General features: G+C 44.1%; 1 protein-coding gene and 1 non-coding gene across 4 annotated transcripts in view; one reads left to right on the forward strand and one right to left on the reverse strand.

Moving 5' to 3' along the window:
* PCNX2 (pecanex 2) overlaps positions 1 to 25,958 on the forward strand; it is a 311,410-nt gene that overhangs the window by 196,690 nt on the left and 88,762 nt on the right. For 2 of the 3 annotated variants that reach the window (XM_086381075.1, XM_086381076.1), the window contains 2 exons: positions 6,595 to 6,703; positions 12,610 to 12,739. The exons of the other annotated variant lie outside the window; for it this stretch is intronic. In XM_086381075.1, the coding sequence (XP_086237201.1) occupies positions 6,595 to 6,703; positions 12,610 to 12,739 (239 nt within the window). The remainder of the gene's footprint in view (positions 1 to 6,594; positions 6,704 to 12,609; positions 12,740 to 25,958) is intronic. 3 annotated transcript variants of the gene reach the window in all.
* On the reverse strand, positions 11,538 to 11,611 carry TRNAK-UUU (transfer RNA lysine (anticodon UUU)). The gene has a single exon. It is a non-coding gene; the product is annotated as a tRNA-Lys (tRNA).

Below are 25,958 nucleotides of genomic sequence, written 5' to 3' on the forward strand. Positions count from 1 at the left end.
TTAATGATTAGTGTTCATTCATTTACTTGCTTGTGTGCTTTGACATTGCTTTTTGGATACCCATAAATTTTTCTTTTCTCTCTTTCTCTTTTTTTTAAAATCTGACTTAACCTTAGAAGAGAAGAAAGAAGTATAAAGGGAAAATATGAGGTTGAGTCTTTTAACCTGGAGCACACCTCTGTACACTTTTAGGGGGAAAAAAAATATGTAGGTCATATCAACTTTCTTGGAGCTGTGCCTTTAAAAAGCACAGGAAACCCAACAGCCTGCCTTGTTGAAACCATTTGATTGTCACTGGACTTGTTGGGTGGACTCGTCTATTGTTCGTTTGGCATTTGTACTGAAAAGGGTGTTCCAGGACAGATGAGAGCCTGGTGCGTGTGGAGTAGGGTCCCCAGTAGTGGCCGTGGCCCCGTCTGTCCCATTCACACTTACGACCCTGCCCACTGCTATCAGCACAAAGGCACAGGTAGAAGACGCCTTTCCTCTGCTGCTTCCTGCTGTTGTCCTTCCAGGATGGCTCATGTCCTCAAGAAGATGTGGTAAGTTTGGGAGGTAGAAATCCATCACCAGGTGGAGAACTAGGAATTTCAACATCTGGATTCACAGGGTCCGTTGAACTCACGGTCTTCCCTAAGCGGCCCACTTAGCTTCCCTGAGTCTGATTTCTTCCTCTGAAAAGTAAGAGGACCTGGACTTGGTAAGTTTTGGTTGTTTAGAGGGGAGCCCTAGAATTTCCTGAGCAAGAGAAAATATATCCTCAAATAAGATATCCACTTGTCCTATGTTGCACATACTGTTGCCAGGCAGCATCCCAAGTCCTTAACAAAGATGAAGTCATTTCATCCTCAAATGACCATGTGGGAGGTCCCAGTATCAGCCCCATGATAGGTGTCAGCTGGGATTGAAACCCAGGCAGTGTGCCCTCAGGCCCATACTCTTAAACACTGTGTTGTGTTGACATCTGACAAAGTGCCAGCATGTCCTTTTTCTGGTGGGAGGGTTATTAGGTTATTAAATTACTGAATTTTTACTGTATGGCTCAGGGAACTCTGGTCAATGTTATGAAGCAGGCTGAATGGGAGGGAAGTTTGAGGGAGAATGGATACATGTGTATGTATGACTGAGTCCCTTTGCAGTCCACCTGGAACTATCACGACATTGTGAACTGGCTATACTCCAATGCAAAATAAAAAGTTTAATAATAAAAAAATTTACTGAGTCGTGGAGGAATCAATCACTGGAATATAAAGAACTGTCATTCTGGAGATCTGGCTTCAGTGATTAAGAATAGCAGAGTCTGTTTGATGAGCGGCATACTGAAAATCTTTTACAAAGCTTGTATTTTATTCTTCAGAGTGGTTGTGAAAAAAGAGTAAAAAAACAAAGCAGAGACATAGGAAAAGAACAAAGATACCTGGGGTCTTGGCTGCAATTAGAGCATGAGAGTGCATGTGCCTGATTACTGGTTTTGCTTATGTATAAATACAGGTTGCTGTGCTATGCAAAAAATAATTGTGATAGATTCATTTAATCATAATGCAGCAAAGTTTAACTTGTTAACGCTTTAAACTTGCAGATGAGGCTTTCCCTGGGGCTGCCTGTCTGATTGTAGTTGCAATGCCTGACCTACTTATCAGCTTTTCCAGGAGGTGGCTTAAAAGCCTCCCAGGATATAGTCATACACTGAAAACCCAACAGGAATAACTTTTTAAAACCCATGATTCATTTTCATGGCATTTGGGGGTTCATACATCACATAAGGTAATCGTGCTCATGCTTGCAGTTTTCACCTAGGCATGAGTCACAGGACTAAATCTTAATAACCAGACTAAAAATTCTTAACAGTGTTGTGACGAGAATGTTTCAAATCCAGAGGCATTTTGCTTGATAGAGTTGGGAGGGCATAAAGAAGCAAGTTAATACAAGAGAGTCCGTCCCCACTTCTCAGGATTTTTGCTTTTGATGTACTCTAGAGTCATTTGTTTGAATGTCTCCTGTTTTGTAATTAGCGTACTCTGCCTCTGGTTGAATTAATGGTGGGGATGCATAGATATGATAATGACCTTCAAAGGGAATCATATCTTTTAAGAGAAGTGAGTCAAGAGTTTGAGTCTGTGTTTCACCTGTCTGTCCACATCATCTTTAACTGGTGGGAAGTCAGGTGGGGAGAGGACTAATTAAAAAAATTTTATTTTATTTTGAAGTATAGTTGATCAACAATGTTGTGTTAGTTTCTGGTGTACAGCAAATTGATTCAGTTGTACGTATACATATATTCATTCTTTTTCATATTCATTTCCCATTTAGGTTATTACAGAATATTGAGCAGAGTTCCCTGTGCTGCACAGTAGATCCTGGTTGGTTATTTATTTTAAATACGGTAGTGTGTATATGGGAGAAGGCAATGGCACCCCACTCCAGTACTCTTGCCTGGAAAATCCCATGGACGGAGGAGCCTTGGTGGGCTGCAGTCCATGGGGTCGCAAAGACTTGGACATGACTGAGCGACTTCACTTTCCCTTTTCACTTTCATGCATTGGAGAAGGAAATGGCAACCCACTCCAGTGTTCTTGCCTGGAGAATCCCAGGGATGGGGGAGCCTGGTGGGCTGCTGTCTATGGGGTCGCACAGAGTTGGACATGACTGAAGCGACTTAGCAGCAGCAGCAGTGTGTATATGACAATCCCAAACTCTCAGTTTATCCCCCCAACACCATGTTTCCCTTTTGGTAACCAGAAGTTTGTTTTCTAAGTCTGTGAATCTGTTTTGTAAGTAAGGTCATTTGTATACATTTTTTTTAGATTCTGTGTATAAGTCATATTATATGATATTTGTCTTTGGCTTTCTTAGTGTGCTCATCTCTAGGTCTATCTGTATTCCTGCAAATGGTATTATTTCATTATTTTTATGGCTGATTAATATTCAGTTATATGTATGTACCACATCTTTATCTGTTCATCTGTTGATGGACACTTAAGTTGCTTCCATGTCTTGGCTATTGTAAATACTGCCACTGGGAACATTTGAACCATGGTTTGGGAGAGGACTCACTTTTTGTGAACCTTAAAGATACAACCTCAAGCTGACGTGAGAGAGTAAACTGCTGTTCTCTCAATTTTGGGCATCTCAAAGGCCCCCAGAGCCTTGGAGACCCATCCAGATCCAGGGTTCAAGAAGCTTAAACCAACCGCTTGATTAAAACTAAAGTGGACTTTCTGAAAGAATGAAAGCCAGTTGAAGTCGGCTCTCGGGTGGATGTCAGTGAGCCAGAGGGAAGAACGTGAAAGTTACTGGGAAAAAATGTTTGTTTTTCTTACCCAGAATTCATATTCCTTCACAGTTCTTCTGGTCCAATTGCATCATCTTTCTCTTCTACTTTTCCTTTCTCTTTATTCCACCTCTGTCCTCCCCATTGTCTCTGCTTCTTTCCCTTCTCTCCCTTGCTCTATCCTCTGCCTTCTCTCTGCCTCTGACTCTTCACTGCTAGGTGTGTGACCAGGGTCCCCAGGGGACACATTTAGACCATGGGGCTCTTGCACGACCAGATGAGGTCACGTCTCAAGAGCTCCTGATTTGCTGTGCCTTTGAGAGAACATCTGTCCTTGGTTCAACTTCTGTAGCCGGTCCAAGGAAGTTTAACTCTAAAATTAGTCTCCAAACCCAGGATATTGATGAGAATGTGGGAAGATAAGAAAAGCGAGAGGAAGATTTGAAGAGGATTCTAATTAACCTCACTTTTCCTCATGACATTTTCATGAAACAATTCAGGTTAACCTCATCTTTTGGTTCCAAAATCACAGATGTGACCTTTCACTGATGGGCTAAGTTATCTTGGTTCCTTGAACCTTTCTTTCCTCAGTGGCCCATTTTCCAGCCTTTGCTTTCTTTTCATTGTGATCTTCTGATGTTCTATGTCACACTTCCTGATCCTCGTTAAGAGTTCTATTTTTCCTTCTCTTTTGACATCATGAGTCTGGTGAATGTATCTTACTATCTCATATGCTAACCAGTCTAGAAACCAACACATCCTGCCATTTGAATTCTCCATTATTATGGAATATTAGCCATAAAAAGAATAACATGATGCCATTTGCAACAGTACGGATGAACCTAGAGATTATGTCAAACAGAGAAAGACATATGATATTGCTTATATGAAGAAACTAAAAAAAATGGTACAAATGAACTTATTTACAAAACAGAAATAGACCCACAGGCATAGAAAACAGACTTATGGTGACCAAGGGGGAAAGGGTGGGGAGGGGTAAATTAGGAGCTTGGGATTAACATATATATACTGCTATATATAAAATAGATAACCAACAAGAACCTACTATATAGCACAGGTATTCTGTAATTAGTATTTGGTAATAATATGTTGACAAAAAATTATTCACAACCTAAAACTTGAGTTATGTTTTATTTGGCGGGAATTTTTAGGACTTCAGTCCTGGGAGGCGGCATGTCAAGAAACCCTGAGAGAACGGCTCTGAGGAGGCAAGGGGAAGAGCCAGGTTATACAGAAGTTTTGCAACAAAGGGCAGGTAGTTGGGAACATCAAAAGATTATTGTTAATTAAAGAAAACCAGATATCTCAAGTTAAGGAATTTGGTGCTTTTCTGTGTATGGGAAGATGCAAGAGTCGGGTTCCCTGAAATCATTCCTTTGATACGCACCTCAGCTGTCTGGCTCCAGTATCCGGTTTTCACATCCTGCATTTCCTCAGGGCTCACAGTGGGGACTAGCTGCAGTGTGATGGCTGCTAGATGACAGGTACTCTTTCCTCCCTGACTCTCCTCAGGGCCATTAGTTTGCATGGGAGGGCTGCAATCACTGGTGACTGTGACATCCTTTCCTTACTGATACAGCAGGAAATATTCCATTTCCCAAACCTGTAAGGGAAAAGAATCTGAAAAAACGAATAAATAGGCATATGTATAACCAAAATCAACTTGCTGTATACCTGAAACTAACACAACATTGTAAATCAACTATAGTTCAGTTTTTAAAAAAATGAGGTCTCCATTATGGGTGAAGAGTGTATGTGGAGTTTAGGAAGCATGTTGCTACTTACTGACTGCCTCTAGAAGTGACAGCCATAGAATTTCACATCTGGGGTCCATCAGTCACTGCTGTCTACAAAGCAGGGGTCTGCAGTCCATGAATCCGGCCCTCTTCATCCTTTCCAGCACATTTATATTCTGGATCTCCAGCCCAAACCACTGGGCACTTTTCCCCTCGTGTTCATCCTTAGGCCACATAAGGTCTCTTCTCCCCAACCCCTGCTTCTCCCCAGAACTCAGCTTTCTCCTGTGCTGGCTTGTCTAGCAAATTAATGCAGCAGCTCCCATAGCCCATCTTGGCTCTCTAAAGCACTTTGTAACTTGCAATTCAATCCTGTGGAGCAGTTTTCTCCGGGAAGAGTGACTGAAGAGGTAGGCTGAAGTCCATACACAAAAAACTTGAGCAGTGTCCATCATGATGGGGTTTTGTATAAATCTTTCCCTGAAAGACCCAAGTATGGAGGAGGAAAGACCAAGCTCTGAGTATTCCTTTAAGAAACACAGAGATATACCATATCATTAACTTGGTGAAATTAACCACACAAGGTTTCCTCTGATCATCTTGTTGCTGTTTGAAAGTCCCCTTGAACAGCTGTCTTGCATATGAGACAAAGGAAGTGCTGAGAAAAATGTACACAACTTGAGAGTTGCAAGTTAAGTTTTATTTGGGGCAAAATGAGAACTGTAGCCCAGGAGACAGCATTTCAGATAGCTCTGTGAAACTACTCTAAGGGGGCAAGGCAAGGAGCTAGGATATATAGGAGTTTTGCAACAAAGGGCAGGTAGTAGGAACATCAAAAGATGGTTGTTAATTAAAGAAACCAGATAGGTCAGGTTAAGGAATTTAGTGCTTTTCTGTGTATGGGAAGATGCATGAGTCTGGGCTTATTGAAATCATTCCTTTGCTGTGAAGGCAATGGCACCCGACTCCAGTACTCCTGCCTGGAAAATCCCATGGATGGAGGAGCCTGATGGGCTGCAGTCCATGGGGTCGCTAAGAGTCGGACACGACTGAATGACTTCACTTTCACTTTTCGCTTTCATGCATTGGAGAAGGAAATGGCAACCCACTCCAGTGTTCTTGCCTGGAGAATCCCAGGGACGGGGGAGCCTGGTGGGCTGCTGTCTATGGGGTTGCACAGAGTCGGACATGACTGAAGCGACTTAGCAGCAGCAGCACCTCAGCTATCTGGGGCCAGTATTCTATGTTTTCACATCCTGATGTTCCTCAGGACTCACCATAGGGAGTGGCTACAGTCTACTGGCTGCTAGATGACAGGCATTCTTTCCTTTCTTGAGTTTCCTCAGAGCTCACCGGTGGACGCTGATGACTGTGACATCCTTTGTTTACTGATACGTGAGGAAATAGTTTCATTTCTCAAAGTATTCCGTTTCCCAGAAGGTAACAGTAGGAGGAGTAATGATCATCACACTGTGGCTTTGTACCTTTAACACAGGCTCTCTCACCAACTGACACGGCTGCCACTGTGGTTGTCGTCACTGATGCTTCTCTGTCTTTCGCTTTCAGCTCGGGGACCTGCTTCACAAGCTGCAGTTCGTCCTGACCTATGTGGCTCCTTGGCAGATGGCTTGGGGTTCCTCCTTTCACGTGTTCGCTCAGCTCTTTGCAATCCCTCGTATCCTTTCTGCTTCTGTTTTCACCCCCTGGCTCAGATTCACATTTCACGGATGTGAGCTTTTCATTGAACCTTGGCAATAAAAAGGTTTTAAAGTCTTTAAGATTACATTTTAATGGGGACCTGGGGAGGCACTGTGGCTTCCTTTTAGGCACTTAGCCTTAAGAGATATTTCTTAATTTGGAAGTCTTCCTGTTTCTTAATGCATATTCAGGAGTGGCTTAATTTCTTCTGATTTTTCCATTTTCCACGACCACATCTGCATTAAGATATCATGTCTTTTAAATCACCACTTAAATGATTTGGATTACTTGTGCAAAATAGTGCAAATTAATTCAATATTATTAAATGTTATAAATATTATTATTGATATATTATTTTTGATTATATAACATTATATTAAAACACAGTTTGGTTATCATATACTTGAAGAATGTCCAATGACCCAGAATTGGGCAAAAACAGAATTACTCAGATATCTTTGAAGACCAAAAAAAATATTTATGGTTTTGTTTTACAATTGTCATTAGCCAAGGATCCTAGTTTTATCATTCATAGTTTCATTTGGTTTCCTCGTCTATTTTTAAGTGTTTCCATAATGATGATTAGTTTTAATTTACTTCAAAACAATTTGACATGCTCCTACTAAAGATCATTTTGACACAGCTAAATTGTGTGTGTGTGTGTGTGTGTGTGTGTGTGTATGTATTTGGAGAGAGGGAGAGAGAAAAATCAAGAATATTCTTGAAGACAGAGAGAGTAAATAAAATATTCTTAACTCAGGCCTAAAATTTGCCCTCCCTCAAAGACTTTTCTTCCCACTAAATTTATGCATTTTAGTTTGTGTTTCCTGAGTTGTGGTCCAGGACCTTCCTGTATCAGAATCCTTAGAGGAGCTTATTAAATAAGCAGATTCCTGAGGTCAGCACATACCTTGAAAACTACATTAAAGGGGGAATCCTGAAATCTCCATCTTCACAAGCCTCCCTGGGATTCTCATCCACTGATGTGTGTGAAGCGCAGTCTTGGCTGGCATCTACTGTGGGTGCTGTGAGCTTGTTTTAATGGCCACATGGAGCTTTCTTCCCTGGAGGTTACATGAGGCTTCTCAAGACAATTCTTAAGGAACCCCTGGGATCTCAACTTTGAGTACAGTGGTAGAAATTTATTTGGGATATTTGTTATCCTCTGGTAGCTCAGATGGTAAAGAATCTGCCTGCAGTGAGGAAGACCTGGATTTGATCCCTGGGTCAGGAAGATGCCCTGGAGAAGGGAATGGCTACCCACTTCAGTATTCTTGCCTGGAGAATCCCATGGACAGAGGAGCCTGGTGGGCTACAGTCCATGGGGCCCCCAAAAGTCAGACTACTGAGTATCTAATACACACATTTGTAAAGTGATAATATGTTCTATATATTTTTTTAAATGCTGTCCTTCTGACTCATTTGTTTTTTAAAAAAATTAATCATACCCAAAGCTGTCCTCAAAACGCACATTCTCCATATTCCTATTCTTAGACCTGCATTGATATTTGTAAAGTGTTTCATGCTTATTTGGCAGAACAAGCTCAGGAAAAATGATCGCAAAAGTGTGCGCTTGTATACCACCCCTTTATAATAACATTCATTTTCTACAGTGGCAGTCATTTTAGTTTTTCTAAACAGAGTCCTTTAAAACAAAGACAGTGAGATAAAAGAGTGAGGGGATTTTTATTTATTTCTGGTGCATGTCTTGGGTATCCTGTCTAGAATTTAAAGCCTGTTTATTAAATGAAAAAGATGAGATGGATATAAATTTGCAGCTGAGGAGTTGGACTAAGAATTTAAAACTTGAAGTAGTGTTTTCCAATTTTATCCTAAATTTGGTCTCACAGAGATCTGTAGCATTTCTTGTGGCTTCTTCTGCCTTGTTCAATGAATTTAGTAATACTAATTACTCCTTGCAGTTCTGTAGCTGAATTACACCTGTTCTGGGAGCCATAAGTTTCAATTACCTGACCTTTATGTGTGTTGAGGGGTCACACACAGGCATGTGGTACCTGGCACTTGATAATTCCTCTGAATACAAATGCATCTATCTCAGATGGAGCACGGTGGGCACTACATCTAAGTATGTTTGTGATGGGCTTCCCTGGTGGCTCACAGGTAAAGAATCCACCTGCCAGTGTAGGAAACACGGGTTTGATCCCCAGCTGGAGAAGATCCCCTGGAGAAGGAAATGGCAACCCACTCTAGTATTCTTGCCTGGAAAATCCCATGGACAGAGGGGCCTGGTGGGCTACAGTCCATGGGGTCGCAAAGAGCCAGACATGGCTCAGTGACTAAACAACAACAGTGTTCATGATGATGGATTTGATTTTCAGACACAATCAGTCCTCATGCTTTGTTCCGAAAACTGTTCCCATCAGTGACACCCACCTGCCTCTGCTCAGGTACAGACACTTCAGTGGTCGTGGAGCCTGACCACAGCTGGTGTGATGACCTACAGGAGCTTCAGCACCTTCCTCATCACCCAAATACACCTTCCCATCCTGGATCTGTTGTAAAGGTGGTGATGGTGGTGGTTTAGTCACTAAATCATGCACAACTCTTTTACGACCCATGGTCTGTAGCCCTCCAGGCTCCTCTATCTGTGGGATTTCCCAGGCAAGAATACTGGAGCGGCTTGTCATTTCCTTCTCCAGGGGATCTTCCCAACTCAGAGATCGAACCCTGATCTCCTGCTTGGCAGGCGGATTCTTTACCACTGAGCCACCTGGGAAGCCCATTGTAAAGGTAACTATTTGCTGTTTGGAGCCCAACATCATACCAGTCAGAATATAATGAGATCATTTAAGAAACCAGATATATATGCCATCAGGATGAAGCTATCAGGTTCCTAAATGCCAGCCCTGGATCTTGACTAATTCTGAAATGTTAATGATTCTATCACTCTATTAGGAAGCTGTGGGTTCCATCCTGGCATTGAGAAGGGACTAATTTGTTCCATTTTGAAACTGAATTAACTTTCAGGCCAGCAGGTCACTGTTTAGTAAATTGCTTTTTCCAGTCCTAGCATGTTTTGTCCCTCAGTCACCTCTGTTAGCTTATGAGCTTGTAACCTCCAGGGAAGGATGAGAATGCTCACCCTTTTAATATATGTAGAGACCATGCAAGACCATTATCTTCAAATAATTAGAGTTAGCCAGATTTGCTCTATTAAATGTGTGTATTGGAAAGACTGCTTTCTGTTTGGCATGTCATTTTGAGCTTCCAATTATGTTTTTAAGTATTAATGTTGAACATTTTCATTTTAAATGCCTGAACCTTTTTAAGGAGTCTCCATCCTTAGCAACTGAACAGCAACAACCATCTACCCCTTAGGCCCGCCTCTTGGCTCTCATCAAAGAAGGCTGCATGTTTCTCAGCACTGCCTTGGTTGTTATAGTCACAGTCCTCTGTATTTATATATATATATGTATATATATATATTTACTGATATATATTAAAATACATATATATATATTTATAAATATATATATATTTACTGATGGTCCCTAAATAAAATAACCTATGAGGCCTTCTGTTCACTGCTGCCCTACTTCTGACCTACTACACTTCATTTTCTTTCCTACCAAATTTGGACTTCATAAGCTAGCAATATTTTCCTTATTTCTTAATGTCTGGATAACTGTTTCTGGTGTTTAAAAAATGGATAGCATCCTCTTTGGGGACATGTTTAGAAGCGAAAAGAATGGCAGTGCCAGCCCACCCAGCCTGCGGCCTGGCCTGGCTTCCGCTTACTTTGTCCTGGTTCTTCTAACCCCACAGGGCCCCCTGAACCTGCCAGAGTGGATGTCCCTCTCTTCTCTCCTTCCCCCGCCCCCTCCCCACAACACCCCACTTGTCAGGAATCTCCCCTGTGACCCCACTCTGCTTTTTCAGCACCTTTTCTCAGTGACATCTCCTGTGTAGTTCCTTTTACTTCTGATGATGGAGGTGTAGTAGATTGGTATGTTTTGTGGCAGAGGTATTTTTTTAAATTCTTGATTGTTGATACTTTGTTTAAAAAAATTTTTTTTAATCTATATTTTGGCTGTTCTGTGTCTTTGTTTCAGTGAGTGGTCTCACTAGTTGCAACACATGGGATTAGGTGCCTGGTGGCATGTGGGATCTTAGTTCCCCAACCAGGGGTTGAACCCACGTCCGCTGCATTGCAAGGCAGATTCTTAAACACTGGAACACCGGGGAAGTCCCGTGTAGTAGAGATATTTAGATCTTTCCAGTTTTCAAATTAACAAAAAACTGATTCTGCATTTGGACCTAGGTCAGAATAAAGGGAACTGGACTGAAATTGTAGCACAAGCGAGATCTTTTGTTACCCAAACAGTTCAACACGATTATTAATGGCAGGTGTGCCATTTCACGCCTCAAGATGTTTGGAAATAAACAGCAAGTTGGGGGAAAAAAAGAAAAAGACATAGTTACAAATGAAGAAAAACTTTTGCATCTATGAAAATGCTCAGGAAGTGCCCATAGACAGACAAGGTTCACTCACACCTCTGTATTTATACGTAAATGGGTCTCTGAAGGCCCATATCACGAAAGCCCTGCCATTGATAACATGGGAAAGCCCTTCTGTGTTCCGGTAGGTAATGAAACACAGAGCCCTCCTATCTGTGACCAGCATGGAGGCATTTCTTACTATCCACTGGAACTTTTTAAAGATGGGCTAAAGAAATAAGACCTCCATTTGTGCAACAATGAGAAAAAGGCACATTTTCCAGGTGGGAAAATCAGCCTTAGAGGAGATCAGATTTTTTTTTTGGCCCTGCCCTGTAGTATGTGGACCTTAGTTTCCTGACCAGGGATTGAACCTGTGTCCCCTGTATTAAAAGTGCAGAGTCTTAACCACTGGACCATCAGAGAAGCCCCATCCTTATAAATCAGATCAGAGCTGCAGTAGAATCAAGCAGGCCCTCACCCTGAAGGATGAGGAATCACGTGCGCACGTAAAACCTGGGCAGTCTGGCTCCCCACTGACCTCTGCCGCCTCTGCTCCTCTGACTCTTCCCCTCAGGCCCCACCATCAGCCCCGAACCACAGTGATGTGACCGTGATTGACAGCTGGAGGAAGTTCCCCAGTGATGGTGGGAAACTGGGGAGGGACCAGCCCTCTGCACCTCCCCCGGATTTCCAGAGGTCAATTAGTTGAGCTTAAGCCAAAAGTTAGAGCCATACTTATTTTAATTTTGGACAATTACATTTCTGATCGGAGTATGTAAAGCTGAGGCATGCCAGCAAGTAGGAAACCCATACAGAGAACTAGGGAGATGACTTAGCCGGCAGCACGCTGTGACTTTATGTGTACACGTTTTTAACTTGTAAACCAGATATAAGCTGGGTTTTTTTCTTTTTTTAATTGAATTGATCTATTGGTGTTCAGTGTGTGATAAAAGACACAGATTTTTGAATAGTGGGAAAAGATTCTTTGAGGAACAGAGATGCTGTCTTCCCAAACAATGGTATTTATTTGCTTTCAAAGTATAATTTAATTTTAATTATTTATAGAGCCGCTTAGTACTTTAGTAAATGTGCCACAGTGTGTCTGGTTCAGCTAATGTTATCTCAGGAAAAAGCACTGTTCTTTTCAAATCTTAAATATTAAATCTTTGCCATGAATTGTGCTGAGACTGCTGGGAATTTTATAAGAATCCTTTGGTTTTCGCAGTGGTGATACATGAGACCTAGCAGGATACTACTGAAAGTTTTACATTTCCAAAAATGTACCTACAGCCATCACAGGGATGCCCGTCTTTCTTTCCTTGGTGGGAAAAATAGCTTTCATATAAGCTTGTTAAAATCTCAAATATTATTTAGAAAAATAACAATGAACACACTTTTTGAGCCTTAACTCAAAATTCTCAGATTCTGCCATGCTTTTCTTTCAGACGTTTGCCACATCCATCGTTTCTACTCCACTGAGCCCATTTCTTGGGAGTGTCATTTTTATCACATCGTATGTCAGGCCAGTGAAATTCTGGGAGAAAAACTACAAGTAAGATCCTAAAATCGTTACTGACTTGCTTTGCTAAGACTTGAGTTCAGGATGCTCCTCGACCTTTGTCTATGAGAAGTCCAGGCATCAGGTTTTCTCCTCCTAGCGACCCCATCCTAACCCTGCACCAGACCATCCACTCAGCTTCCAGGTTCTGGGCCAAGTCTACTGATGGCAAATTTGTAGTCGGTACCAGTCTAGGTTTCACCAGTTGTGAAGGAAAATGAGTTATCACTGTCCATTCTTTTTTTTTTTTTTTTTTTTTAAAAAAGCTTTTTACTTTGTGTTGGGGTTTAGCCGATTAACAATGTGATAGTTCCAGGTGAACATGAAGGGGCCCAGCTATACATACACATGTATCCATTCTCCAGCAAACATCCTTCCCATCCAGGCTGCCATGTAACATTGAGCAGAGTTCCCTGTGCCATGCAGTAGTTCCTTTTTGGTATCTATTTTAAATATAGCAATCACTGCCCACTCTTAACAGTTGCTCTTGACAGGTTGTCTTAGGAACCATGGTCTAGTCATTGGATCAGATTGCTTCTTGGGGGCTCATCTGCCTTTGTGGGCCTTTGGAATATACATGTCATGCATGTACCAGTGTGCATGCATCACGGCTCAAAGTGAGTACACCATTGTTTTTCTCAGCACCGTTGACCTTGTAGAAGATGATGCATGTGCTATTTGTACTGGTCAGTCGTAAATTTCCTCAAGCAAACAGTGATGGAGCCAGAGCTGTCTTTTTTTGTTTTTTCTCGGTTGGGCCACACGGCATGTGGGATCTTAGTTCTCTGATTAGGGATCAAACTCTTGTCTTCTGCATTGGAAGGCAGAGTGTTAACCACTGGAGCACCAGGGAAATCCCACTAGGGCCATGATTTTGTCCGACGTGGTGGGAAGGAATGGTTCTGTGAGAAACTTTCAAGAGCCATTAATGATTTGTTGGGGGAGGGCCTGAGAACAACAGCCAGAGGAGGGGGCAAGATGAGCCGGCCTGTCTCCAGCCGGGTTGTCTCCTTTGCCCTCATTTACAAGCCATACCTGGGCTTCCCATCCAAGCCCTAATCCATCTTCTGTAATGTATCTACGTTGCCCATGGCTCTGCCCGGGGGCACTAGTGGTAAAGAACCCGCTTGCCAATGCAAGAGACAGAAGAGACACACGTTTGACCCCTGGGTTGGGAAAATCCCCTGGAGAAGGAAATGGCAACTCACTCCAGTATTTTGCCTGGAGAATCCCATGGACAGAGGAACCTGGCAGGCTTCCATAGGGTTGCACAGAGTGAGACACGACTGAAGCGACTTAGCACAATCACACTGCCACTTCACAATGTGCCTGCATGTGTCGCAGAGGCCAGAGTTACATCAGGAGATACATGCGGTTAGACGGTTTATGTGAATGGAATAGGATGTTATGATGAACACCCAGCACGGGCTGCCAGGCTGCCAGGGCTCACACCTCACCTTCATCATTTGATGTAGGTGACCTCACTCCTTTCTCTTCTTTTCTGTAAAATGGGGCCAAAGGAATAAGGCCTACTTCATAGCCTTTCGGGAGAATATGAGTTAATAGTCATAAAGCACTTCGAACCCAGTAACTGCCACATGGGCCTGCACTGGTGGGGCTCTTCTCTGACTGCCCTGCCTGGAATTCTTGTCTCCCCCCCGCCCCGCCCGACTGCTAACCATCTCTGGGAGCTCACATTTAGGGGTCCTGGGGAAATCGAACCAAACTGGAGCACCCCAAGGTGAGTCAGTGCTGTGAGACCACCAGGAGGTGGGAAGGCCTCGCCTGTGTCTGGCAGATTCCACCTTCGAAAAGGTGGGCTTGTTGCTGTACAAGTGAAGCCATCTTGAAATTTACATGTAAGCAAGAGTCTCTTTTGCATTTGTCTAAATAGATGCTGGGACTTCCCAGGTAGCTCAATGGTAAAGGAATCTGCCTGCAGTACAGGAGACGAAGGACATGCGGATTCAATCCCAGGGTCAGGAAGATCCCCTGGAGAAGGAAATGGCAACCCACTCCAGTATTTGTGCCTGGAAAATCCCATGGACAGAGGAACCTGGTGGGCTACAGTCCATGGGGTGGCAAAGAATTGGACATGACTGAGTGAGTCATGCATGCAAAGAGATGCTGGGCATATTTACAGAGTCAGAAAGAAAAGAAAGTCAGCAGCACTGGCTTGTCTTTAAGCTTCTTAAGGAGAAAACAATTTGGGGGACTTTTGTGGAGCTCGGAAAATCTTCTGGAAGGTACAAATACTTGAGAATAAGAGGTGTGTCAATCTCATAGGCTTTTTAACTATTCAGGAAAGTGCATGATATTTTAAAGGTGATCTTCAGCATAAAAGATTTCTTTTTGTCTCCTGTTCTCAGATAAGTTTGAAAACCAGTTTTTGGTAGGGGGCCAGGGAAGAATTTGATAAGCAAAAGGCATCCCCTTTGAACTGGAGGGGGTGATGTTCAGTCACTAAGTTGTGTCTGATTCTTTGCAACCCCATGGACTGCAGCACACCAGGCTCCCCTGTCCTTCATTATCTCCTGGAGTTTGCTCAAATTCCTGTCTGTCCATTGAGTCAGGGATGCTATCTAACCATCTCATTCTCTACCCCCTTCTTTTTTTACCTTCAGTTTTTCCCAGCATCAGGTCTTTCCCCGTGAAACTGTTCATCACATTAGGTGGCCAAAGTATTGGAGCTTCAGCTTCAGCATCAGTCCTTGCAGTGAATATTCAGGGTTGATTTCCTTTAGGATTGTCTGGTTTCCCATAGAAAGGGAAATGGGGAAATCTTTGTGAGATGCTTTTATTGAGGGGAGTCATCCTAACACCTGTGCAATACAAGTTATGTATTTTCTTATTTAGTTTCCTCACTTCCAAGAGTCAGCCACCCATTCAGGATGATACACTGAGATATGAATTGTAGGTTTATGCAGGTTACTTAAAAATATGGGCTGCTTGAGTGTTTCCTTATTCAGCCACACAAAGAGATGATGATGCTCAGGGTAGCACTCTGTTACATGTGGAGGCTTTGGTCGACTGTCCTGGGATGAGAAGGGCACAGCAGGGTCTGTGGGTATGTATGAGGACGTCCTGTCTTCATTAGGTCTCTCTGAAGGAGCCAAGTTGGAGAAGATATTCAGCCCAGCTGGTGGGGGCAGGGAGAGATGCGGATGCAGAAGCCAGCCAGCTGAAAGTCTCTTGTCACCTTGTGTTAAGCCTCAGAATACAGAGCCCTGTGGTCATCTGCTTAAAAGATTGGAGATGGAATTTGGAACAGTGAGAGTGGTGGGAACCCGGAAAGGAAATGGCAGGAAATCTCATCTAGATCCCTGCCGGCCCTCTGGAAAGCTCATTCTCTGTATCTGAAACTGTTGGTTTTTATTTCGAGCACTAATGACTTTTCTTATTCTTATTTGTGAGTGTCTCTGTAGCCATTCCCATTACTTTCTTTTCAGTCTGATGCAGAGAAGCAGTTGTTAGTGTAATTGATTGTTTACTAACTGTCCCAGCTAAGAGATACTCTCCTCTCTGTGTATTAGTGAGCGCAGTCTGCCAGTGGGCACCAGGGTCGCCAGCCTCACCCTGGGGGGTGTGATGAAGAGCCCTTATCGTCTCCTCACTTGGCTCCCTCTCCCTCTCCACCTCTGCTCCCTCACTTTCCAGTCCTCTGATTTCTCTTCCAGACCTTTTAAAGCTGCCTTTGGTTTTTGCAAGACTCCAGTGAGCCCTGTACCCTAATGGAGCCAGCTTCTTTTCTTTTTTTTTTTGCTGTATGTGGGATCTTCAATCCCCTACCGGGGATCAAAGCCATGGCCCCTGCATTAGAAGGGCAGAGTCCTAACCACTGGACTTCAGGGAAGTCCCCTGGGACAATTTTCATTCTCTGTGGAAACAGTAAGTAAGTCACCAGCTACCTGGTGACTCTGGCCTGTCAGTTTGCCCCAGCTTGGTCTGTCTTGAGATCTGCAGAATCTGTACCGAAACGCTGCTCCTTGCTGGGGGCCAGTGACAAACGTGCCCTCTGCCCGCCTAAGGAAGCTGCTCTCCGCTTGATTCCCCAGAAGCAGCACAGGTCACACTGTCTCCGAAGTCTGTGCTGGCTCATTGCTGCCCGACGAGGAGAAGTCCCTCAGAGCCCCGCACTGCTGGAACTGCTCTGTGTCTGCCTCTTCCAGCCTGGCAGCCCTCCCAGCACTCGCCACAGGGCTAGTGTGGCTGAAGTTGAAATTCCATCGAGTTTTAATTAATTTAAATTTAAGTAGCTGCATGTGACCAGAGGCTACTGTATTGGACAGCACAGATACAGACCCACTTCACCCCAGTCCTTATCTTCCACAGTACTTTTTCATACATCACATATTCAGATTTTTCATTCCCAGCCCTCCCTTGGCCAGGTTCTTCTCATCCAATGCTCTTCCCTCCCACACACCTCCACTTCCACCCACACAGATTCAAAAGGCATCTCTGAATGATTCAGAGAATCATTCCACCTGTTGATGGATGAATGGAAGGTTCGGGAAGGACTTTTAGGATGAGAGGTACTGAAGCCATCACTTTTGGAAAACAAATTTGCTCTGTGGCTGTCGTAAATTGTACCAAAGATTGGTGTGACTGACGCTACTTCCAAGTTTGGACTTTGTTTTCATCTTTGTGTCCCTATGTTGCATGTACAGAACAGCTCTGCTCACAGTAGGTGTTGTGTGACTATTTCTTAACTTAATGAAGTCCAACAATATTATGTAAAAGAGAAAGGAATTCATAATCTGGATTTCATTTGCCGCAACACAATGTTCGCTATTAAACTGTTCTTAACGAAGAAGGTCTTTAAAATCAGTCTTGATGAGTTCTGCCTGGTGTCTCCATTTAATTTACAGGCAGTGATGGCAAATGCACTGTAATAATAGTGCCTGATGTTTATAAATCCTCTTATGTGAGAGTACTTTTAAAGAGCTTTAGAAATACATATTGATATTATGATTTATCATCCTTCTCTTTATATATAAACAATTGCTAAATAACCAAACTTTATCATTAACATGCAGCAAATGTTTAGGCTGGAAAGCATTTGACTCATGGCCCTGGTTGTTTCATCCACTGTCTCGGTCCTAAAGGAATTGGACTGGTCAGGAAGATTCCCTGGAGGAGGGCATGACAACCCACTCCAGTATTCTTGCCCAGAGAATCCGATGGACTTATGAACCTGGTGGGCTACAGTCCATAGAGTTGCAGAGTCGGACATGACTGAATTGACTTAGCAGCCCTAAAGAAGGAAAAGTTCCATTCACAATGATTTGATTTTGACACATCAAAAGTCTTCTGTTGTTCAATCACTAAGTCATGTCCAGTTCTTTTTTGACCCCATGGACTGTAGCCTGCCAGACTCCTCTGTCCGTGGAATTTCCCAGGGAAGGATACTGGAGTGAGTTGCCATTTCCTTCTCCAGGGGGTCTTCCTGACTCAGGGTTTGAACCCACATCTCCTGCATTGGCAAGTGGATTCTTTACCACTGAGCTACCAGGGAAGTTCCAAAAGTCTTCTATAAAATGTTAAACTCCATAGCTATGAGGGGACACATGTGACAGTCACCTGAAGGGCACATGAAGGTTCATGGTTGTTATATTTCTATTGCATTGTCCAGATTCGTTTTAAAATGTTAAGTAGTTCTGGACAACATCCTTGTTAACAAGCATACTGTAAGCATGTTCATGAGACCGCTGTGCTGGCTTAAGATGGGAGTCATTCTATGTGATTGCTTCACAAAAAAAATCAGCTCTGCATTCCATGCTTTTGTTGTTGTTCAGTTACGGATGTCATGGTCTTGTCCCACCCTAAGCAGGAAGAAGATAATCAGTGTGACTTCATCTTCAGCTCTTCCTGAGATGGGGATGGTACTCAGAAAGACCTTGGTTAAAATCCCAGTCCATATGCTCCATTTGGTGTTTGATTTTAAGAAATTATTCAGCCTGTTCCATTCAGTCACTCAATCGTGTCCGACTCTTTGCAACCCCATGGACTACATCACGCCAGGCTTCCCTGTCTATCACCAACTCCCAGAGTTTGCTCAAATTCATGTCCATCGAGTTGGTGACACCATCCAACCATTTTATCTTCCGTTGTCCCCTTTTCCTCCCACCTTCAATCTTTCCCAGCATCAGGGTCTTTTCCAATCAGTCAGTTCTTCTCATCAGATGGCCAAAGTACTGGAGTTTCAGCTTCAGCATCAGTCCTTCCAATGAAGATTCAGGACTGATTTCCTTTAGGATTGACTGGTTGGATCTCCTTGAGTCCAAGGGACTCTCAGGAGTCTTCTCCAACACCACAGTTCCAAAGCATCAGTTCTTTGGCACAAGTTTTCTTCATGGTCCATCTCTCACATCCATACATGATGACTGGAAAAACCATAGCTTTGATTAGATGGACCTTTGTTGGCAAAGTAATGTCTCTGCTTTTTAATATTCTGTCTAGGTTGGTCGTTGCTTTTCTTCCAAGGAGCAAGCATCTTTTAATTTCATGGGTGCAGTTACCATCTGCAGTGGTTTGGGAGCCCAAGAAAATAAAGTCTGTCACTGTTTCCATTGTTTCCCCATCTATTTGCCATGAAGTGATGGGACCAGATGCCACAATCTTTGTTTCTTTGAATGTTGAATTTTAAGCTAGCTTTTTCACTCTCCTCTTCGACTTTTGTCAAGAGATTCTTTAGTTTCTCTTCACTTTCTGCTTTGAGGGTGGTGTCATCTGCATATCTGAGGTTGTTGATAGCTCTCCTGGCAGTCTTGATTCCAGCTTGTGCTTCATCCAGCCTGCCATTTCACATGATGTGCTCTGCATATAAGTTAAATAAGCAGGGTGACAATATACAGCCTTGACGTACTCCTTTCCCAGTTTGGAACCAGTCTGTTGTTCCATGTCTGGATCTAACTGTTGCTTCTTGACCTGCTTAGAGATTTCTCAGGAAATTATTAGAAGAAATGAAGTAGCCCTCATAGTCAACAAAACTCAGCCTGTGAGCCTCAGTTAACTCCTGTGTAAAATGGGATGACTGTCTCTATGTGCCTCCTAGAAGTTGTAAACAATATTAATCCTGTACCCATTTTGCTTTCCTTCTTTGTATTTTTTAAAATTTATTGTTAACTGGAGGCTAATTGCTATACAAGGTTTTGCTGTTTTCTGTCAAACAACAACATGAATCAGCTATAAGTGTATATATATATGTGTGTCCTCTCCCTCTTGACCTTGTTTTTTTAAAATTTGGCCACATTGCATGGCATTTGGGATCTTAGTTTACTGACCTGAGATGGAATCTGCGGTCTTCTACGTTGGAACCATGGTGTCTTAACTACTGGACTGCCAGGGACGTCCCTTCTTCCTTGTATTTTTATCTGCTGTCATTTAACTTTTACTTCAGGTAAATCTAGACATGTTTTATGTTTCCTTGCAACCAACCTGAAATCATTTCTGAAATGGCAGAACACAACCATAGCAACCCACGAAAGAACACATGTGTAGACCGTGGAGCATCATATCCGCAGCCACTGTGCTGTGAGATGCTCTGTAAATGCTGGTCCTCACCTCCAGATGCTATGGTTATTTTGAGGCTTTAGCCAGTCCCAGAGCCTGGGTTCTATTCTCTGAGCATCAAAGCTGCCTTAATGGAAAGAGTGAGATCTCCCAAGTGCCATTCTTTTGTGGCTTATCAAACAACAGAATAGATGATCAAAATATTTCAGCTAGTCTCAGTGAGCTCTCATGGGTCTTACTTTGTTACTCCACAACCCCTTCCTGGGTTACTGTAATATAGAAGGGAAACTAGCTGGACCTTCGGAATTACAGAATACCCCCTGTGCTGTCTACAGGGAGGGAGTCCTCTGCTACTCCTCTGGAGCAGACCTTGTATCTCACTCAGCACCCTTGTGAGCGTCGTCAGCCACAGTAGTGGGCTCTTACTGCACTAGGTCCACTCCTCGGGGCATCAGCCAAATACCCCGTACACCTGGATATACCTGCCGATCCTGAAGCACGTGCATCCTTGCTCCACCTGTGCCATCCTTTAACAGTTTGAAGGAAGCTTTCCTTCCCTTCTCAGCCCTCTGCTTCAGGCTAAACTGTCCTCTCTGTTTTTGGTGTGAGATGGTCTAGCCCTTGAACATCTCAGCTGCCTTCACCCAGATGTTTCCTGAGATTTCCCTGTCCACGCCCTCCGTAGCAGATACCTCCAGGTGTCACCTACTCAATTCACAGTAAAGGGACCTGTTACTTCCTCTAAGTCCTATTTTGTGCTCTCACTTATGCTTCTTAAAATCTTGTTGTTCATTCGCTAAGTTGTGTCTGACTCTTTGCGACCCCACAGACTTGCAGCACTCCAGGCTTCCGTCCCTCGCTGTCTCCCGAAGTTTGCTCAAACTCACGTCCATCGAGTTGGTGATGCCACCAACCATCTCCTCCTCTGTTGTCCCTTTCTCCTCCTGCCCTGAATCTTTCCCAGCATCAGGTTCTTTTCCAATGAGTCAGCTCTTCACATCAGGTGACCAAAGTATTGGAGCTTCAGCATCTTAAAATCTAAACCTCCTCAATTATTTTGCTAAAGTCTTGGGAGATCAGCCCTGGGATTTCTTTGGAGGGAATGACGCTGAAGCTGAAACTCCAGTATTTTGGCCACCTCATGCGAAGAGCTGACTCATTGGAAAAGACTCTGATGCTGGGAGGGATTGAGGGCAGGAGGAGAAGGGGACGCCAGAGGATGAGATGGCTGGATGGCATCACTGACTCGATGGACGTGAGTCTGAGTGAACTCTGGGAGTTTGTGATGGACAGGGAGGCCTGGTGTGCTGCGATTCATGTGGTCGCAAAGAGTCGGACACGACTGAGTGACTGAACTGAACTGAACTGAACTGAAAGTATTGCCAAGCCAAGTCTTCATCAGCCCACTCTTATGTGTATATGTTTTACTGAAAGGCAGAAATTTCCATTTCCTCTATCTACTCTCGACTTCTTGGCTTCAGCTCAACATTCCAATCTACACAGGTCAATGTGTCCATCGTCATTCATCACCTCCCCAGCCCCTTCACTTGTACTGCCTGCAGATGGGCTTGCCTGTCATCATCTGGGTCTTCATTCATGGTTTGTTAATGATGATGAGCTGGACAGAGTCATGGATGCCTGACGTGGTTAAAGCAGTCAAAAAAGAAACTCTTAACTTCACACTTTATTTTCTACTTTTTTCAGAATGAAGGGATTTTGCTGGATTTTCTCTTCCTAGCAAGTTGTTTTAAGGGTGGTTTGTAAGATCATCGTGCAAAGCAGTAAACATCTCAAAAGGCATTTTGTTTTTCTGTTTTAAACACTTTTTATTTTATATTGGGATGTGCTGCTGCTGCTGCTCAGTCACTTTAGTCATGTCTGACTCTTTTATGACCCCATGGAGTGTAGCCCACCAGGCTCCTCTGTCCATGGCATTTCCCCAGAAAGAATACTGGAGTGAGTTGCCATGCCCTCCTCCAGGGGATCTTCCTAACCTAGGGATTGAACTCACATCTCTTGTGTCTCCTTCATTGCAGGCGGGTTCTTTACCGGGGCCACTGGGGAAGCCCCTGTTGGGATACAGCTGATTAACAAACAATGTTGTGATAGTTTCAAGTGAAGAGTGAAAGGACTCAGTCATACAAATACATGCATCCATTTCCCCCCAAACCTCCGCTTCCCTCCAGGCTGCTGCAGAACGCTGAGCAGAGTTCCCTGTGCTGTACAGTAGGTCCTTACTGGTTATCCATTTTAAACATAGCACTGTGTGCATGTCTGTTCCAAACTTCCTAACTGTCCCTTCCTTCTATTCACCTTCCCGGGCTCATTCTCTAAGTTCATTTTCTAAAAGTCTGCAAGTCTGTTTCTTTTTTGTAAGTTCATTTGTATCATTTAAGATTCCACATATAAGGACTATGATATTTCTCTCAAAATACATTTTTTAAGTGTAAAGCAGGAAGCTTATATGGCTTATGGGTTAATAGTAAAATGCAGCATTATAATTCAAGTCTGTGGTTCTTCCAGAAAGGGATTTACATATTTCAACTTGTAATGAAGCTACCCCACAATTTATTTGGGTGTGTTTTAAAAGGGCTTCCCACATAGCACCAGTGGTAAAGAACCTGCCTGTCAATGCAGGAAACATAAGAGGTGTGGATTTGATCCCTGGGTCAAGAAGATCCCCTGGAAGAGGATATGGCAACCCATTCCAGTACTCTTGCCTGGAGAATTCCATGGACAGAGGAGCCTGGTGGGCTACAGTCCATGGGGTTGCAGAGAGTTGAACATAATTGAAGCGACTTAGCACATATGTTTTATAAAGCACTTGGACACAGTTGCCGAGGGGTTAAAGTCCTGAAGCTCCCTTATCAGATGTCTTAGGGCACTAGAGCTCTTGAACGCATACCTAGGAGTGTGTTGGGCCCTGGACGCACAACTACTAAAGCAGTGGAAACAGCACAGCAGCAGTAGCACTGATGGGAGTGGGCCTCGCCTTTCTGCATGTAGTGGCCGCCTGCTTACTTTCTCAAATATATTCATTGCTGTCCTGTCTCCCACTCTGGAAGTAGGATTTCATTTTTCTCATTTCACAGATCAGAAAACTGAAAGTCAGGACAGTGAAATAAATCGCCCAAGGTCACAGAACAAGTCAGAGGCCAAGCCAAGATATGAACTCAGGTCTGGCCTTATTTCAGGCCCTGAGCATTTCCCATTATGAAATAAAGCTTCTCAAAATGCCTTCCACACCAAAAACAAAAAACAAAGAAACAAACAACAAGAAACCCCAAACTAAAGCCAGTGAATGCCAGTGAGAGCATTTGCTCTTGACTCGAGAGGTGTGGTCCCAAGAGCCTGTCTAGAAGGGAAGGTGGCTGCAGTCCGGGCCCGAGATCCCATGGGCCTCATTCCGGGAAGGCCTTGTCTGGGTCTCCCTTTCCTGAAAGGCCCTCTCTGGGTCCCCAAGCGAGCCCTGTGCAGCCCCTCCCCATGGGGTCAGCACCAGGTGCTGCAGAGGTCGGTGGCTGTGTCCCCGCCACCTCCACAGAAGCGGACGTTGGTCCCACACCTCTCCTCTGCCCTGAGGCAGGCCCAGACTGACCCGAGTCAGAACACAACTTGCCCAAGTGTGTGCTTGCTCATTTGCTTCAGTTGTGTCTGACTCTTTGTGACCCCAAGGACTGCGGCCCACAAAGCCCCTCTGTCCATGAGAATGTCCAGGCAAGAATATTGGAATGGGTTGCTGTGCCCTCCTCCAGGGGATCTTCCCAACCCAAGGACTGAACCCACGTCTCCTGCAGCTCCTACACTGCAGGCTGATTCTTTACCACTGAGCCACCGGAAAAGCCCGACTTGCCCAAGGCCACTCCTGGGATCATCCTCTGAGTGGTCTCACTGATGACTGAACCACTGGAGCCTCGCAGCTCAGGCGCTTGGAGCCCCCTCCTCAGGCTGCGTGAGAGGTGGTGAGTGGCCACCTGGCCAGATCTGGACCATTGCTGGGGGGTTCATCATTCCCTGTTTCCGAGGGGACCTTGTGATGCTCCCGTGGCCCTGAGCTAGGTGCCTCAGTGCTCCTTCCGGAGGCCCTGATCAGGAGCTGCAGTTCTGCCTGATTCTCAGGAGCCCTGGATCCCACACAGGAAGGTGAAGGGGCGTCCTCTCGGGTACAGCCTGCTGCCTCCAGGACTGCCAGAACCAGCAATGGTAGCCTCTCCCACTGGGAGATCCAGAACCACCAATGATGTGAGGCACTGGGGCGCACTGGTTCCAGACCATGCCAGGTGGGTAGATGTGACTTCAGAGCAGGATTGAAGCCTGAGGTACCCTCATGAGTTCACCTGAGGTCCTGAATAAAAGCTCAAGCCCAGAAAGGGTTGTTGTTACTCAGTCACTCAGTCACGTCTGACTCTTTGTGACCCCATGGACTGCAGCACACCAGGCTTCCCTGTCCCTTCATTATCTCCCAGAGTTTACTCAAACTCATGTCTGTTGAGTCAGTGATGCCATCCAACCATGTCATCCTCTGTCACCCTCTTCTCCTCCTGTCCTCAGCCTTTCACCATTTCCCAGCATCAAGGTCTTTTCCAGTGAATTGGCTCTTCACATCAGGTGGCCAAAGTATTGGAGCTGCAGCTTCAGCATCAGTCCTTCTAGTGAATATTCAGAATTGATTTCCTTTAGGATAGACTGGTTGGGTCTCCTTGCAGTCCAAGGGACTCTCAAGAGTCTTCTCCAACACCACAGTTTAAAAGCATCAATTCTTCAGGGCTCAGCCTTCTTTATGGTCCAACTCTCACATCCATACACAGCCACTGGCAAACCATAGCTTTGACTATATGGGCCTTTGTCGGCAAAGTGATGTCTCTGCTTTTTAACATGCTGTCTACGTTTGTCATACCTTTCCTTCCAAGGAGCATGTCCAACTCTTGTGACCCCATAGACTGTAGTCTGTCAGGCTTCTCTGTCCATGGGATTTCCCAGGCAAGAATACTGAAGTGGGTTGCTGTTTCCTTCTCCAGAGGTCCAAGGATCAAGTGTCTTCTAATTTCCCAGAAAGGGAGTCAGACTAATTAATTCAGAGGCAATTTTCTTTTTAAACAGGCAATTTGAGAAATTCCTGTCTGCAGCCTTCAGTGCCCTTAGCTCTCTGGAGTCTCCAGTAACTTGATAGGCTTGTGAAAGGAATCAGGAAACACCCTCACTTTTATTGGGAGCTAATGATAGGTCTTTGGGAATCCTCCCCCTAGAAGGGAGTCAAAGTCTGATGCATATAGACATCTGGATGTTTTGAGCCATTTAGAAATGCTTGAGAGTCACTTTGAGGTTCCATACGGGTGTCTGTTGATAAAGGAGGCATGTTTTGGGATTAGCATGGTTTAAGCCATGTCTGAGGAGGCAGTGCATCCTGGGACTTACAAGGATAGGCAGGGTGGGAAACTGGACTAAGTCTCAAACTTTCTGAAAGTGATAGAAGTGAAGATAAGCCAGCAATAAACATTCTCAGTTATGTATAATGAACTGGAGGTGTCAAGACAGACTGAAGAGCCAAAGGAGCTCAGAGTTTAGTATCAGTAAACCTCAGCCAGGTTCCTGGGGATACATGAGCTGAGTCTGTGGACGTGTATCCTGACTCATGTTTCATTTCATTTTAGTAGAACCTAGTTCTGCGTAAATACTGTCCTGGACTTCAGGCCACAGGTAA

This window comes from Bos grunniens, chromosome 28, assembly GCF_055505025.1.
Source record: "Bos grunniens cultivar Pamir isolate PY7600 chromosome 28, Bosgru_T2T1.0, whole genome shotgun sequence".
Lineage (NCBI taxonomy): Eukaryota > Metazoa > Chordata > Mammalia > Artiodactyla > Bovidae > Bos > Bos grunniens.